Consider the following 18,323-nt stretch of genomic DNA (forward strand, 5'->3'; position numbering starts at 1 on the left):
AAACTATAAAACTAAGTAACCAAAATAACCTAGACAGTGTGTTGAAAAGCAGAGATACTACTCTGCTGACAAAGGTCCTTATAGTCAAGGCTATGGTCTTCCCAGTGGCCATGTATGTGTGTGACAGCTGGACTGTAAAGAAGGCAAAGCACCAAAGAATCGATGCCTTGGAACTGTGGTGCTGGAGAAGACTCCTAAGAGTCCCTTAACAGCAAGGAGATCAAACCAATCATTCTTAAAGGAAATCAAATGAATACTCGTTGGAAAGACTGATGCTGAAGCTGAAGCTCCAGTATTTTGGTGATCTGATGCAAACAGCTAACTCATTGGAAAAGCCTCTGATGCTGGGAAAGATTGAGGGTAGAAGAGGGTGTCAGAGGATGAGATGGCTGGATAGCATCACTGATGCAATGGACATGCACTTGGGCAAACTCCGTGAGATGGTGAGGGACAGGGAGGCCTGGCGTGCTGCAGTCCATGGGTCACAAAAAGTCAGACATGGCTGGGCAACTGAACAACAAAAACAACCAAAATAAACTTTGAAACAACCAGGTGAACTAAAACCCAGTGACATATGTAACCTTATAACTTGTCCCTAATAATACAAGTAACTAGCAACCTAGACCATCAGAGAAGTCTAAGATTCAGTTTCCATCTTCTTTATCTTCTTTAAAGTTTATAGACCTTTTTTTAGTATTTCCTATACAAATGAGTATTTTCTAGCAATAAAGTGATAAAGCTTTTCATTTTTTGAATATCCAATAGTATTATAGTATTTGATTTTATATTATTATGGATAGACAAAAACATAGTCATAAACTTGTACTACATATAATGGATTTAAGTGGACCAACATGAACAAAACCCTCATACATTTCATTGCATGTAACAGATTCCCCCCACAAAAAAAGAACTGCATATAAACACTGAACTCTAGTTGATAGTTAGTGAGGTACATCCTAAAATATTTAGGGATAATGTGTACTGATATCTTCAACTTACTCCAAAATGGATCAAAAAAGAAATTAACTAATGGAGTCACCAACAATGGTCAGTATATATGGGTGTTCATTGCATAATTCCTTCAAATATTCTGTATATTTAAATATTTTTATTAAAATGCTGAGAAAAACAAGTACTTTTTTTAAATTAAATATTTCCTGTTTAACAGTATTATCATTAGCTGTTTGACTAGAACACCTTTATAGAATCTTTTGACCTGTTAAATTCTCAAAAAATCCTGAATTAGGTATATCAGAAATCAAAAGGTATTAATAAACTTATCTCAAAAGTACCAAGAATGAAAGAAAATAGTTCGACAGTATTATGGAAGATAATAAACAAATCAATAAACCATAGTTTTGATCTTTCTTCTTTTCTCAATTTGAAGTGTTTTCTTATCTATAATGCTACATGAATCTTATTTTAGTTATAGAAGGTGATTGTGGGTGATGATACCAGTTTCTCAAAATTTGTACTGGGAAATTGAGAGGAGTTAAGAGAAGCCTGAAGAGTCTGCTAAAAACTGATGGACAGCTGTTGAGCTTTTGGTAGGGATTGGGGTATATACACTGTTTATGATTAAATGATCAAAATTGTTTTTAGTGGTAACAGAAATTCATGTGTACTTCTAAGTTCTTATTCTGTTGCTGGTACATGGTACCATTAACCTTTTGCTTAAATCTAATTTATATAATGCATTCAATGACAAATCTTTCAAATATTTAGCATAAAATATGAGCTTTCTTATCATGATATTTCTGCAGAGAATATGTATTTGGTTTATTACTCCACCCTAAAAATCATGTTCACTGGTTTTCACTGGTAATAACCTCTAGGTATACATACAAATTCTATGAAGTCCTGATACTGTTTTCCAAGTAAAGCAAAAATTTTCAAATGTCTAAAAGTAAAAAACTAAAAGTATAAAAAATTATAAGAAATAATCCAAGGCATAAGTTAATTTTTATTGGTTTTCCTATTCCAAACTTCTTTTTAAAAAAAATCCTTCTCATTTTTTAACCAAAAAAGAATTTTTTTGAATGTGTTTTCACTCAAAGAGGAGATGGGAAGGTGAGGTTATCATACAACTCTCAGAAAGTTGGAAGTTTATGAAGAAACTTGAAAAACAATCTATTTTTAAGCCATTTGGGTAGAAGTTATACATTTCAGCAGAATGTGTTTTGTTTCAAAAACAACTTTGCTCCCAAACTTAATCTATACATTCAAAAGGTAACATTAATATATCCATGTGTGGTAAGTCATTTTAGTTCTGTCTGACTTTTTGCAATCCTATGGGCTGTAACCCACCAGGCTCCTCTCTACATGAAATCCTCCAGACAAGAATACTGGAATGGGTTGCCAAGCCCTTCATCAGGGAATCTTCCCAAACCTGGGTCTCCTGCACTGCGGGCAATGTTCTTCAAAATATCATCTACTGGCTACAAAACAAGCTCTCTAGAAGAGCATAACTAAACATGAGGAAGTTCTCAGACTCTCCTAAGGTTATCTACAAAAATAATGAGGAGTTTCGAACTAAAATTTTATGTATTTTGGTGTTTAGATACGTATACAGTTATGTAAGAAACAAAACTTCAGATCCAAGAAATAGGAGGCATTAAAAAAAAAAATCTGTCCAATAATTTGCCCTGAAGAACAATAGAGTAGCAATACAGATGAAATATTAAACAGCTTTCAGGTTCTTTCAAAAATTAGATTAGATTCCTGATATAACTGGAAACCAAGCTACTCATTTTAACAAATACTAACAGGGCAAACTATCAAACGAGTTTTCCACCAACTAAATAATCCTTCAATAATGACTACCTAAAATAATAAAAAGTTATTTTCCCCATGCCTCATTTTTGACTCCCAAATGAATGGAAAAAAAAAAAAAGTGTGAAGTCACAATCAACCTAGAACGTTGTATTTTAATAACAGAATTACAAAACAAAGGTTCAGTTCAGTTCAGTTGCTCAGTCCTGTCCGACTCTTGCGACCCCATGAACCGCAGCACGCCAGCCCTCCCTGTTCATCACCAACTCCTGGAGTCCACCCAAACCCATATCCATTGAGTCGGTGATGCCATCCAACCATCTCATCCTCTGTCGTCCCCTTCTCCTCCTGCCCTCAATCTTTCCCAGCATCAGGGTCTTTTCAAATAAGTCAGCTCTTCACATCAGGTGGCCAAAGTATTGGAGTTTCAGCTTCAACATCAGTCCTTCCAATGAACACCCAGGACTGATCTCCTTTAGGATGGACTGGTTGGATCTCCTTGCAGTCCAGGGGACTCTCAAGAGTCTTCTCCAACACCACAGTTCAAAAGCATCAATTCTTCGGTGCTCAGCTTTCTTTTTTTTTTTTTTAAATTTTTTTTTCTTTTCTTTGTTTTTGAAGAAGGGGAGAGTGCAAGGGCCACGTGGACGCCGGCGTGCCGTCCTCCCTCCCCCCATCGGCTGGGGCAGAGGGAACGGACACGTGCGCAGAAGCATGTGACAGCCACGACAGGTACGCGCCGCCAGCCCCCCGGCCCCCAGGCCCCGCGTGTCCCGCCCCCCCACCCCGGGAAAGGGGACGGCGGGGCCGCCCTGCAACGCCCCGGACTCTCGCCCGCAACACGCCTATCCCCCGTCCCCTAGCCCGGCCCGCGGGCAAGGGCCCCCGGTGGGGAAGCGAAGGAGGGCGCAGCACCCGGAGGCCGGGAGGCACAGCTTTCTTTATAGTCCAACTCTTAGGAAAAACCATAGCCTTGATTAGACGGACCTTTGTTGGAAAAGTAATGTCTCTGCTTTTGAATATGCTGTCTAGGTTGGTCATAACTTTCCTTCCAAGGAGTAAGCCTCTTTTAATTTCATGGCTGCAATCACCATCTGCAGTGATTTTGGAGGCCAGAAAAATAAAGTCAGCCACTGTTTTCCCATCTATTTGACATGAAGTGATGGGACTGGATGCCATGATCTTAGTTTTCTGAATGTTGAGCTTTAAGCCAACTTTTTCACTCTTCTCTTTCACTTTCATCAAGAGGCTTTTTAGTTCCTCTTCACTTTCTGCCATAAGGGTGGTGTCATCTGCATATCTGAGGTTACTGATATTTCTCCCGGCAATCTTGATTCCAGCTTGTGCTTATTCCAGCCCAGCATTTCTCATGAGGTACTCTGCATATAAGTTAAATAAGCAGGGTGACAATGTACAGCCTTGACGTACTCCTTTTCCTATTTGGAACCAGTCTGTTGTTCCATGTCCAGTTCTAACTGTTGCTACCTGATCTGCATATAGGTTTCTCAAGAGGCAGGTCAGCTGGTCTGGTATTCCCATCTCTTTCAGAATTTTCCACAGTTTATTGTGATCCACACAGTCAAAGGCTTTGGCATAGTCAATAAAGCAGAAATAGATGTTCTTCTGGAACTCTCTTGCTTTTTCGATGATCCAGCAGATGTTGGCAATTTGATCTCTAGTTCCTCTGCATTTTCTAAAACCAGCTTGAACATCAGGAAGTTCACGGTTCACATATTGCTGAAGCCTGGCTTGGAGTATTTTAAGCATTACTTTACCAGCATGTGAGATGAGTGCAATTGTGTGGTAGTTTGAGCATTCTTTGGCATTGCCTTTCTTTGGGATGGAATGAAAACTGACCTTTTGCAGTCCTGTGGCCACTGCTGACTTTTCCAAATTTGCTGACATATTGAGTGCAGCACTTTCACAGTGTCATCTTTCAAGATCTGAAATAGCTCAACTGGAATTCCGTCACCTCTACTAGCTTTGTTTGTAGTGATGCTTCCTAAGGCCCACTTGACTTCACATTCCAGGATGTCTGGCTCTAGGTGGGTGATCATATCATCGTGATTATCTGGGTCGTGAAGATCTTTTTTGTACAGTTCTTCTGTGTATTCCTGCCACCTCTTTTTAATATCTTCTGCTTCTCTTAGGTCCCTACTATTTCTGTCTCTTATTGTGCCCATCTTTGCATGAAATGTTCCCTTGGTATCTCTAATTTTCTTGAAGAGATCTCTAGTCTTTCTGGTCTACTGGAGAAGGGAATGGCAAACCACTTCAGTATTCTTGCCTTGAGAACCCCATGAAAAGTATGAAAAACAAAGGTAATTTAAGTTTATTTTCTTGAAAGCTAATACCAGTAGAGAAAGTACGGAGAGTAGAATGACATTTAATAAATCACTATTCTTTCTTAGTTTATCTAAATATTAATATAATGTCTGTGTATGTGTACATGTGTGTGCTCATTTCTGTCCGCCTCTTTGTGATCCCACAGACTGTTGCCAGCAGACTCCTCTATCCATGGGATTCTATAGGCAAGAATACTGGAGTGGGTTGCCATTTCCTCCTCCAGGGGATCTCCTGACCCAGGGATCACACCTGCATCTTTGGTGTCCCTTGCAGTTGCAGGCAGATTCTCTTACCACTGAGCCACCTGGAACCCCCAAATAACCTCTAAAACACATATTTAAACTTTTGATAAAGGATTGATTTTAACTACTTTAATGCTTCAGTAAGACTTCATGTTTAAACTGAGAAAGTGTTTTAACTACTTTAACACTTAGGTAATACTTCATGTAACTTGATATAAATCTAGAAAAGATAACAAATGATAAATTAAGCCCTATAGTCTGCAATCTTAAGCAATTCACCTAATTTCCTCAGTATGATTAAGTGTAAATTGCCTTGGAGTTATATTATAAGGAAAAGCTGGTAGTTCATCTAAGCAAGGTCTTTAATCAAAGAAGCATGCATGCATGCATAAATTATATAATCCACAAAAAATTCCTCCATGAAAGTTGCTTTACCATCTTTTATCTATTATCAATACTAGAGCAGCATTGCTTTTAAACCAATCAGTATTTCCCCAACAGTTTTCTATTTGTATGAAAGTTTATTATTGAATCCCTAAAGTAAAAGCTATGAAGGCAAATCACTGAACTCAGGTGATACTATATGCTACAACCTTATCTGTTTACAAGGATACTTTCTATATAATACATAACAGCACTCTGTAACTATGCTGGTATGAAGTTATCATAATTTCCACTCATGTTTTTATAATATTGGAAAAGACCATGGGAAGCAGGAAGAGAAGAAAGCGTAAACAGTGTGATAGAGATATAGGTTCTAAATACATGTGTGCACATACACACAGATTAGACAGGAAAGTAAGTAGGTAGGTAGACAGACACTCGACAAGTTTATAAATGTTATTCTAGAATTACACCTGGGGGCATTTTCCTCTTATGTTTTACTCTAGGTATTAAGCAACCACAGGTCATAGATGGTATACTAGGTTTAAGGATTTATATTAAAACTAGCAGTGTTCTTTATCTTTCCAGAGTTTGTGCTTAAAATAAGGTAGATAAAATAAAAAGAATGACTTTTAAAATAACTATAAAAGTATATTGATATTCATCAATAAAAAGGAATAAACTACTAATACATGCTATAACATGGAGCCTTAAAATCATTATGCTAAGTGAAAAAAGCCAGAAGCAAAGTGAGGCTCTCTATATGACGTGAACATAATGGCATAAAAATATTAGTTTGGTGCAAAAGTAATCACGGTTTTACTTTACTGAATTTTGCTGTTTGATACTGGAATACATTCTTAAATAAATATGGTTATATATTATACATCATTTTAACGCACATTTCTCCCTTTATGTTTTTTTTGCTGACTTCCTATTGTTGTTCAGTTGCTAACTCATGTCCAACTCTTTCCGACCCCATAGACTACAGCACGCCAGGCTTCCTTATCCCTCACCATCCCCCAGAGTTTGCTCAAATTCATGTACATTGAGTCAGTGATGCTCTCTAACCCTCTCATCCTCTGTTGCCCCCTTCTCTTCCTGCCCTCAATCTTTCCCAGCATCAGGGTCTTTTTCAATGAGTCAGCTCTTCTCATCAAGTAGTCAAAGTATTGGAGTTTCAGCTTCAGCATCAGTCCTTCCAATGAGTATTCAGGGTTGCTTTCATGTAGGACTGACTGGGTTGACTTATTACTTGCTGCTTATTGCATATTTATTTTAGACTGTGGAAATGATGTTAGACAAAAAGCAAATTTGAGTAATTTTCTTATTCAAGTTCAAATGGGTTGTAAAGCAGTGGAGACAACTTGCAACGACAACAACACATGTGGCCTAGGAACTGCTAACGGACATACAGTGCAGTGGTGGTTCAAGAAGTTTTGCAAAGGAGACAAAGCCTTGAAGATGAGGAGCGCAGTGGCATAAAAAACTCATGTAGGGACTGTAGTAAATACTCTGCCTAATGATTAAAAATTGGGCAACACCTGAATAGTCCTCTTTTTTGAGGAGACCTGTTGCAGATCATACACTGGGAGAAGAGAATTCACCCCAAGCTCTCTGTTAGCTGTTCTTCCACAGAGCCTTATATGGAGGTACAGATAATATACATGACTTAGACACATCATAATATTTAATAGATGATTTTGAAACAAGGCAGTTATCAACAAAAAGTGAGATCATTGCACACTACATACAAAATAAAATTTGAGGCAATACATCCTGTTTTAAAAACTATAAAATAATCTTAAAGAAAAAAATCTTTTTGCAGATCTTCTATGGGTAAGACTCACCAAACAAACAAATTATGACTCCACAAGCACTATAAACATTTATATTTCAAAAACTATCAGCACAAAACTAAAATGCTGGGGAAATCATCTATAACATTTATGATGAAAAAGAGCAAGAAGCTGCCAGAAATCACTGAAAAAGGACAACCAAACTGAAAAATACGGAACAGAATATATTTTTATTTTCTTAATTGATGTATGTGAAGTTGGGAGGGAAAGCAATATACTGAAGTAGAAGAAAATCTTAAAAATGCAGATAGAAATCAAAGTTTTTTGTAACTTAAAAGTAATTTTTGTGAGCCCAATATTAATAGAATCCATTAGACCTGTGATGGATATATAATATAATACATTATATAATATATTATATAATATAATGAAGTATTGCATTGATAGCCACTTAAAATATGAGTGTGTGTTAGTCCCTTAGTTGTGTCCGACTCTTTGTGACCCCATGGAATGCATCCCACCAGACTCCTCTGTCCATGGGATTCTCCAGGCAAGAATATGGAGTGGGTTGCCATTTCCTTCTCCACGGGATCTTCCTGCCCCAAGGATCAAACCTGGGTCTGTTGTATTGCAGGCAGATTCTTTACCATCTGAGCTATAGGGAAGTCCACTTAAAATATATTTGTAATAATTCTGAATAACCTTGCAAAGACCAACTGCCAATGATTGATACATGACAGTTCTAGCATATAAAGATGTTGACTGTATATATAACCAATACAATCTGAACAAGCCAGTTTTACCACATATGAAAACCATAAATTAAATACAAAATTTTTTTTTTAATTTTATTCAAGAATATAAACAAGGAGTGTATCACACTGTGTATCATAGGTCCTTAATAATGATCCCTAAAAAAGCCCGCTACAAGAGCATAAAAGTATGCATCAATATACTGCTGACATTCTATTGCTTCAAATTATATTTAAGTCGACTGCTTCAGCACTAGTACACATTTTCATTATAAAGCTGACAACTGTTGCTGCTATTTTCAAAGTCTGGAATGTTACCTCTTTTTCCTCTTCTATCAAAATCCAATATCCTTTAAAGTTCAGCTCAAAGGGCTACATCTCCTAGAAACTTTTCTCTGTTAGCATTAATCTCTGCATTCCTACTCTAAAAGCACCTTGTTATGCCTTTAATCACAGCATAATACAACTGTGCCTTGTATTAACTAGCTGATTACCTTTGGATCTCTCTCACTTATAAACTCTCTGAGAGTTATTTTATCTATGGACAACAATCTATTAGTCTCTGTCTTTAGACAACAACTAACTATAGTATAATGCTACACAAGCTAGCAAAGACATTTTCTAAGTGAATGAATAAAAGAATGTACCACAAGTTTCATGAAAGAATGAGAAAACACTGATATTATTATTCACTGAAATAATTAAAACTATAAACTCATGAAACATAGTAAGTGGGCTAATAATTTTTTAGAGGAAAAGGTTCTGAGAGACATCTTCCTAGGATATGGACAGGAAAGAGGTGATGCCACAAACCTCAAAGAAGTCATCTTGCATATAAGAAAGCAATCCATACAAAGGTTCAGTGACAGAATAAGAAAGATCTTTCTTCACCTTCACTCTCCAAGTGGAAACCTAAATATTTCCTACTGGCATGGACAGAATAGCCTGAAAACAGTGAAGAGAGGCTTAGCTCTTCTTTCCAAATCCTTAAAGAGATAAGTGATGACTAGCCGTGCTCTGGCTGCCCTCCCATCATGAAAGTAAGATAGCCAAGCAATTGAGAAGTCTCAACTCACTCAACTAGACATAATGCTTTAGCTCAAAAGAAATGGAAAACTCCATGCCTGCCCACAACCTTCATCTCATATAAAAGGTAAATCCACCATTCAGCTTTAAAATACACATTTAAAAAGTTTAGTATGTTTCACAATGTCGATTCTGTCCATTTTCAACAATAAAATAGACAACTAGAATTTTACAAATTGGGGAAAGACTAAAACCAAAGTGAAATCGTGAATAATTATAATTATTGTATTGTAATGATTGTCTAAACTGTAAATTTTAATTTATGGAGGGTGGAAAACAATTACGTAAATCTTTGAATGTCTCATGTCTAATATAACACCTGGCACATAGAAAGTTGTCAATGTTTTTTGAATAAATGCAAACGAGTGAACTGAAAAAAAAAAACCTATATATTTATTTTGTTTTAAATGCCATATATTAAGCCAATACATATGCTGTAGCTTTGATATTAACTGAATATTCAGATAAGTGAGTCTAAACATAACACAGATCAGGAGTTTCCAATCTGAAGCTCAAAGGAAGCAGGGAATGAATCTTTGATATTGTATGTTTAAGTCTTGACACATGCATATGTATTTTTCTAGAGCAGGTTCTACATAGCTGTCATCATACTTTCATAACATAAAGGTTGAAGACTACAAAACAGTCAAATGTCTAAAGATGCATTATCAATTGTAAAAAATTAAAAATATAATTATATTACACACAATTTATGTTACACCTGATGTTTTAATCTTTGATGAATCAGAAAAGCTCCTGGATTATATGGAGTACCAAAGAGTCATTAATCATTCAGTATTTAATAAATGCTTTTTCAATCATTTAAATGTAGAAAATGTCAGAATTTATTATACTTTGTGAAATTAAAAGCTACTAGCTATATCATCATTAATAGGCAACCAATATTACTCATGCAAAACAAAAATATTCAAAAAATTATGCGACATGACATTAATACAAAAATGGTTAAGAGATTTTCATAAGTGAAAACAGCATTTTTACAAAACCAAAACTAATAATCCAGAGTTAGCTAGAACGTTTAACAAAACAAGAAAAGATAAAGTCCTGGGGTTCTATATCCTAGTACTCTAACCTAAAAACTAAAAGTAAGTAAAATAGATAGGAGCTCTCAGAAATCCAATGTTGTAGATACAATGTTAGTAATTTGATTATACTGCTCAGGAAGGAGCTGCAACAGGTGTCCTTTTTCTAAGAAATTGAATAGAAGAAGTCCACTTCTAGACACACTGTAACATCCAAAACTGGTCAGTTTAACTAAGATGTTTTTTTCTGATATTGAGAATTTTTGATGGAAGGTGAGGTATGAAAATAATTTCACAACATAAAGCATTCCTGAGAAAACCCTGCAAGCCATAGGTGATGGGCCATACCACACGGCACAAAAAGGCTGAGACCTCTAGGGCCTCAAAGGTGGGGAGAGAATGGAAAAAGGAGAGGTAAACAATAAAAACAGATGATACGAATACTCTGACTATTCTCTCCCTTCCTCTGGGCTCAAATATTAGGAAGAATAAGCACAAACAAGAGTTCCCCCTACTCATCCCATTTGCTCTGTGAGCAGGGACTATATTAACCAAGCAAGCATCACTATACACTGTTAACAGATCTGGATGGAAATGATTTATGGCCTGCCTCTATCCACCTTACTTAGTAAGAACAGACAATAAGAACAGAGTAAAGGTGTCTCAAGTTTAAAGTAAGAATTAAGCTATTTCTTAAAATCTGAGACAAAGTTAAAAATAAATTCCTTTATACGTGTTATCTAAGAAAACATGCCCAATGTTATCTGTACAAGATGAAACACCACATACCTAGCTCTCTATATCCAGCTCTGTAACGTGAAAGTAACTGTAAGGTTTTCACAGGAGCTAACTGTTACAAATCTCAAAATCCCAAGAAGGTGACAATTACCTTTTCTTCCTACATGAAAGAGGCCATATTATGTACCCCAATGAGAGATTATCAAAATCATTTTTGATGATACCATGATCTTTTAATACATGGTGTTCTCATTATCCCTGAGATATTCTTGGTTTTCATGACATCTTATCACAAATGAGTAAGAGACTGAGTATCTGTAGTCCTTTTAACACAGGATTGATGAGACTTCTGCAAAAGCTGCAACTGCCCTGAGACTGAATACAAAGCTTAGGAAATAAAGCATGTGCAATGCTTTAAAACAAGATGGCAATGTGCCACAGGTCATGTGTAATCATTATCACAGAGGAGGAAAGTCTTCAAGAAAAGTTCCAGCCAAGTAGTAAGGATGCAAAATTGCACCTAATTGCCTCTAATGCACTGAATTGAACATTTATAAAGTGAATTTTAATGAAAAATTCTGGCTGATGATATGTAAGAGAATTTTTTTCCACCTACCTAAGTTTGAGTTGCATAAAAGTAACTTTCCTCCACATAACTATTTTGTACATTAAGATGTAATATTTAGGTTGTAGCCATGTATTTGTGAAATAAGGTTGCTTTATATCATACAAAAAAGGCACAGCTGTGGGTTATTCCTGTACATTTATTCTAGTACTTTTCAGTGGTAATACTAATGAAGTTGATCCTTTCCTGAACACAAAAATTAGAGCTTTCTGTCTGACTCTCCTGCAGCATGTTGAAGGATGAACGCTATCAAACAGAAATAAAAATGTAAGTGTAACTAAAATGAAAAGACAGATAGTTTGCAAATGCTACTATCTTGCTATTATCTTGCTTGTAAAGGTATCTCCCTATATCTTCAGACATATTTTAGAGTTTCAATGAATATATTCAGAAAAAAATTGATGACATTCATTTTAACTTAGTATCTCAGAAGAAACAGAGAAATATAGGGACTGGATATCTGAGAGACATATAAGATGCATAGAATATATAATAAACATATTATTATAGAGTTTCCCAGTGCTTTCATTATATACATGTGAATTAATAACACTGTCAGAAGAAAATGATTATGCTATATAAAATTAATGTTGAGTCATCACAGCTGTTTTAAAAACAGCTATCTTTTTATTTTCTAATTTCATTTCATGTTATTTTTTAACATAATATACTTGCTGATTAATTTACTATAAACTTTTAATGATAAGCAATTGCAACACACCAAGTGCAAAAAAGTTTTAAAATTATATCTTTTACCAAGTTAGAGGAACATTATTACCAATATGTCGCTTATTCCTACATTTGGCAGGCCAATGAAAGCCAGCAGGATAACACTCACCATCGGAAGAGGATCACAGTAACAGAATTCTCAGAATGAGCAATGTAAAATTCAGGGGGGAAAATTCAATGAGAAGAAAACTACTAAAGTGAAAGTATGCATGTGTATTTTGAACGGTATGATGGGGTATGGAATGTACTTTGCAAAAAGGTAAAGTTGAATGAAAATATTTGAGAAATTCAAACAAAAATTTCTCTGCTTCAACCTTAGGGTTTTTTTCCCCTCCTGCTAAAACAACAGAAATCAGGGTTTTCAATTAAACATCCCTTTGGGCTCTTTAAACTTAGTTACCTTCTATTTCAAAACTTCTTATCTCTAGATTTAATAGGCTACACATAATCATCTTCACATAAACTAAGTTGTACCTACACATTAACAAAATATTCGGACCACATGAAAATAAAATTTTCCTCCATCCAACAAAGCAAGGAGTAAACTTAGAGGCCATTTCATAATAAAATTTACGTATGTAATTTAATTAGGGCTTCCCAGGTAGCTCAGTAAAGAATCTGTCTACAATGCAGGAGACATGGGTTCAATCCTTGGGTCAGGAAGGTCCCCTGAGGAGGAAATGGAAACCCACTCCAGTATTCTCACCTAGGAAATCCCATGAACAGAGGAGCCTGGCAGGCTACAGTCCATGGAGTCACAAAAGAGTCAGATACAACTTAGTGACTAAACAACAATTTAATAAATTAAATCTTTAAAGAATATTAACTCACTAGGAACATCTTAGTGTTCTCAGCTTGAGCAGTTCTCAGTTGGCAGACACACAGTATATAAAGAAAATGTTTCATTACCACTACCCGTTTCATATTTTTACATCTTAAAATATGGCTACATCTTAAAACTGACAGTAAAGTATAGCTTTTATTAATAACACATAAAACAATGATGCATTTTACAAACTGTTGTTTAAAATTAGACTCAACAGAAAAATGTGAAATTTAATGCTGAACTGAATTAAACCAAGATGAAAGTGCACTGTCTGTTAAATACATTAACTCTCAGAAAACTGAAATTCAGGCTTTTTGAACACATTATTTTACATTAGTCTGTTTAAAAGTTTGCACTTTTTAATAGAATAGATTCAGTTCAGTTCAGTTCCTCAGTCGTGTCCGATTCTTTGCGACCCCATGAACCGCAGCACGCCAGGCCTCCCTGTCCATCACTAACTCCTGGATTCCACTCAAACCCATATCCATTGAGTTGGTGATGTCATCCAACCATCTCATCCTCTGTTGTCCCCTTCTCCTCCTGCCCTCAATCTTTCCCAGCATCACAGTTATTTTTCAAATGAGTCAGCTCTTTGCATCAGGTAGCCAAAGCGTTGGAGTTTCAGCTTCAACATCAGTCCTTCCAATGAACACTCAGGACTGATCTCCTTTAGGATGGACTGGTTGGATCTCCTTGCAGTCCAAGGAAATCTCAAGAGTCTTCTCCAACACCACAGTTCAAAAGCATCAATTCTTTGGTGCTCAGCTTTCTTCACAGTCCAACTCTCACATCCATACATGACCACTGGAAAAACCATAGCCTTGACTAGAAGGACCTTTGTTAGCAAAGTAATGTCTCTGCTTTTGAATATGTTGTCTAGATTGGTCATAACTTTCCTTCCAAGGAGAAAGAGTCTTTTAATTTCATGGCTGCAATCACCATCTGCAGTGATTTTGGAGCCCCCAAAAATAAAGTCTGACACTGTTTCCACTGTTTCGCCATCTATTTCCCATGAAGTGATGGGACCAGATGCCATGATCTTCATTTTCTGAATGTTGAGCTTTATGCCAGCATTTTCACTCTCCTCTTTCACTTTCATCAAGAGGCTTTTTAGTTCTTCTTCGCTTTCTGCCATAAGGGTGGTGTCATCTGCATATCTGAGGTTATTGATATTTCTCCCAGCAATCTTGATTCCAGCTTGTGCTTCATCCAGCCCAGTGTTTCTCATGATGTACTCTGCATATAAGTTAAATAAGCAGGGTGACAATATAGAGCCTTGACGTACTCCTTTTCCTATTTGGAACCAGTCTGTTGTTCCATGTCCAGTTCTAACTGTTGCTTCCTGATCTGCATATGGGTTTCTCAAGAGGCAGGTCAGGTGGTCTGGTATTCCCATCTCTTTCAGAATTTTCCACAGATTATTGTGAGCCACACAGTTAAAGGATTTGGCATAGTCAATAAAGCAGAAAGAGATGTTTTTCTGGAACTCTCTTGCTTTTTCGATGATTCACTGGATGTTGGCAATTTGATCTCTGGTTCCTCTGCCTTTTCTAACACCAGCTTGAACATCTGGAAATTCATGGTTCACATATTGCTGAAGCCTGGCTTGGAGAATTTGAGCATTACTTTACGAGAGTGTGAGATGAGTGCAATTGTGCGGTAGTTTGAGCACTCTTTGGCATTGCCTTTCTTTGGGATTGGAATGAAAACTGACCTTTTCCAGTCCTGTGGCCACTGCTAAGAATAGGTTATATCTTTTCAATTAACCTTAAAAACAACCCAAGTCTTTTGAATAGGGCCTTTAACCCTTTTACATTTAAAGAAGAACTTACTCTTGCCATTTTGCTAATTCTTTTTTGACTTGTAGCTCTTTTGATCCCTGTTTCCTCATATGATCTTCCTTTGTATTTCATTGTTTGTTTTTTTTTTTTTGTCATTAGATAAGGTCTGATTCCTTTCCCATTTTCTTTTGAGTATCATCCATAGATTATTTTCTTTTTGGTTAACACAAAATTTACATAAGACATTTTACAGTTAAAACTGTCTCAAGCTGATAAAAAATAAACTATCACACATAAAAACGCTACACTTTTACTCTTCCCAACACATACTCTAGATCACTGACATTACAACATTACAATGTTATTCTTTTATATTGTGTACCCACTAACATATATTTACAGATGGTTCTTTTTTATACATTTGTTATTTAACTTCTATACCAGAATTAAAATGATTTACAAATCATCATTACAGTATTACAGTATTCTGTAATTTGCTATATATTTACCTTTTCTATCTTATTCTTTCATATATACTTTCATATCCTGTCATATTACTGTTTAGCATCCTTTTAATTTCTTTATTCTTTAGAAACTAAAGACAACACTTATTTCATAAATAAAACTGGCCAAAAAAATCTGCATCAGTATTGTTTGACAATGACAAATCAGAATTGAGCCTGTTAGGCTTAGAGTACCGAAGGAGCTGTGTTGAAACCAATAAAGCAGATTCAGTCCATTAAAATCTTCACCCAATACCTACCAGTTCCTCTGCTTAAGTACGGAGGTTTAAAGAACTTCACGACACCATAGACATTCACAATCATGCCACCTTTAAGTTGATTCAGGGGTGTATATACATAATGTGTGGCTGGAGCCTAAAGAAAGACAGTGAATATATCAATATTATTAAGTATTTATTTAGATTTTAGAATCATGTTATGATCAATTTGTAAGTTAATAAATTGATCTGCATCTATTTCTTTGTGTCTAAAAAAAAAGGGAAATGCACAGCTTATAAAGGTTACGTATAAACTAGTTTTTCTTATAAATATCTTTGATTATTAATGTTGCAATCTGTATACAACTTTAAAAAAAAAGCAGTTTAAGAGATTTTAGTTCTACTTTTTAACCTTAACTAGAATCACTTCAAAACTTATGGCATATATTTGTTTTTCTTATACTGCTATGAAGATTTTACTAAGGCCTAAATAAAGACAGATTTGAATATAAATGATACAAAGACATTAAAATGGTAATAAAAGGAGAAAATATATGAAATAACTGTACATAAGTTTGGAAATAAAAGGGGAAGTGATTTACAGGGGTTAGGTAAACCATTTCTTAAAATCAGCAATAAAACAATAACCTAGGAGACCTCCCTGGGATGGAAGGCGGTTTTACCAATAGCTCTCCTCCACATCTGTAATGCCCCTAAGGAACAGGTTGGTCTTAGTCCTTATGAGATGCTATATGGGAGACCTTTTGTGTATGTCAGTGACCTCTTCCTAGGTTCAGAGGCTCAGACCTTCCAGTCTTATACCATGGCCATTGTGTACTTCCAACAAGATATACACTTGTGGGATGTCAACTAGGGCCCAAAAGATTCTAAACAGCTACCATTATATGCTCCAGGGACTCAAGTCCTGATTAAAGTCTGCAAAGATGGGTCCCAAAAGCTCAACTCCAGCCCACATGGAAGGGACCCTATGCTGTAATACTTTCTACCCCCGCAGCAGTCAAGGTACTCAGACACAACTCCTGGATTCACTACTCATGAGTCAAGCCATGGAAAAAAACAGAAGAGGACACTCAATATACCTGTGAGCCCCTGGGAGATCTCAGACACCTATTCAGGACTACAGATGAGTGCCATTCCAATGAACACTCCCAAAATTAAGTTTCCAGGGATAAGGTTTCTCAGGACAGTTCTAAAGAGCAAACAGCTTGGCAGGGGCTGTACTCCAAAATAGACATGAGATAGATCTCCTGATCCCTGAACAGGGAGGGGCTTGAGTCATATTGAATGAGACATGTTGTTTCTGGGTAAATACCTCCAGGTAAGATAATAAAGTAATGCTCAAAATTCTCCAAGCCAGGCTTCAGCAATGCATGAACCATGAACTTCCCGATGCTTAAGCTGGTTTTAGAAAAGGCAGAGGAACTAGAGATCAAATTGCCAACATCCACTGGATCATTGAAAAAGCAAGAAAGTTCCAGAAAAACATCTATTTCTGCTTTATTGACTATGCCAAAGCCTTTGACTGTGTGGATCACAATAAACTGTAGAAAATTCTGAAAGAAATGGGAATACCAGACCACCTGACCTGCCTCTTGAGAAACCGATATGCAGGTCAGGAAGCAACAGTTAGAACTGGACATGGAACAACAGACTGGTTCCAAATAGGAAAAGGAGTACATCAAGGCTGCATATTGTCACCCTGCTTATTTAACTTCTATGCAGAGTACATCATGAGAAAATGCTGGGCTGGAAGAAGCACAAGCTGGAATCAAGATTGCCGGGAGAAATATCAATAACCTCAGATATGCAGATGATACCACCTTTATGGCAGAAAGTGAAGAGGAACTAAAAAGCCTCTTGATGAAAGTGAAAGAGGAGAGTGAAAATGTTGGCGTAAAGCTCAACCTTCAGAAAACGAAGATCATGGCATCTGGTCCCATCACTTCATGGCAAATAGATGGGGAAACAGTGGGAACAGTGTCAGACTTTATTTTTTTGGACTCCAAAATCACTGCAGATGGTGATTGCAGCCATGAAATTAAAAGACGCTTTCTCCTTGGAAGGAAAGTTATGACCAACCTAGAGAGTATATTGAAAAGAAGAGATATTACTTTGCAAACAAAGGTCCATCTAGTCAAGGCTATGGTTTTTCCAGTGGTCATGTATGGATGTGAGAGTTGGACTGTCAAGAAAGCTGAGCACCAAAAATTGATGCTTTTGAACTGTGGTGTTGGAGAAGACTCTTGAGATTTCCTTGGACTGTAAGGAGATTCAACCAGTCCATCCTAAAGGAGATCAGTCCTGGGTGTTCATTGGAAGGACTGATGCTGAGGCTGAAACTCCAATACTTCGGCCACCTCATGCGAAGAGCTGACTCATGGAAAGACCCTGATGCTGGAAGGGATTAGGGGCAGGAGGAGAAGGGGTCGACAGATGATGATGGCATCACTGACTC

At 36.6% G+C, this 18,323-nt stretch overlaps 1 protein-coding gene across 8 annotated transcripts in view; it reads right to left on the reverse strand.

The window, feature by feature from the left end:
• Window positions 1-18,323, reverse strand: part of POT1 (protection of telomeres 1) — a 97,824-nt gene that overhangs the window by 54,967 nt on the left and 24,534 nt on the right. For all 8 annotated transcript variants that reach the window (XM_044946838.2, XM_044946837.2, XM_044946840.2 and 5 more), the window contains one exon: window positions 15,890-16,004. In XM_044946838.2, the coding sequence (XP_044802773.2) occupies window positions 15,890-16,004 (115 nt within the window). The remainder of the gene's footprint in view (window positions 1-15,889; window positions 16,005-18,323) is intronic.

This window comes from Bubalus bubalis, chromosome 8 (assembly GCF_019923935.1).
Source record: "Bubalus bubalis isolate 160015118507 breed Murrah chromosome 8, NDDB_SH_1, whole genome shotgun sequence".
Lineage (NCBI taxonomy): Eukaryota > Metazoa > Chordata > Mammalia > Artiodactyla > Bovidae > Bubalus > Bubalus bubalis.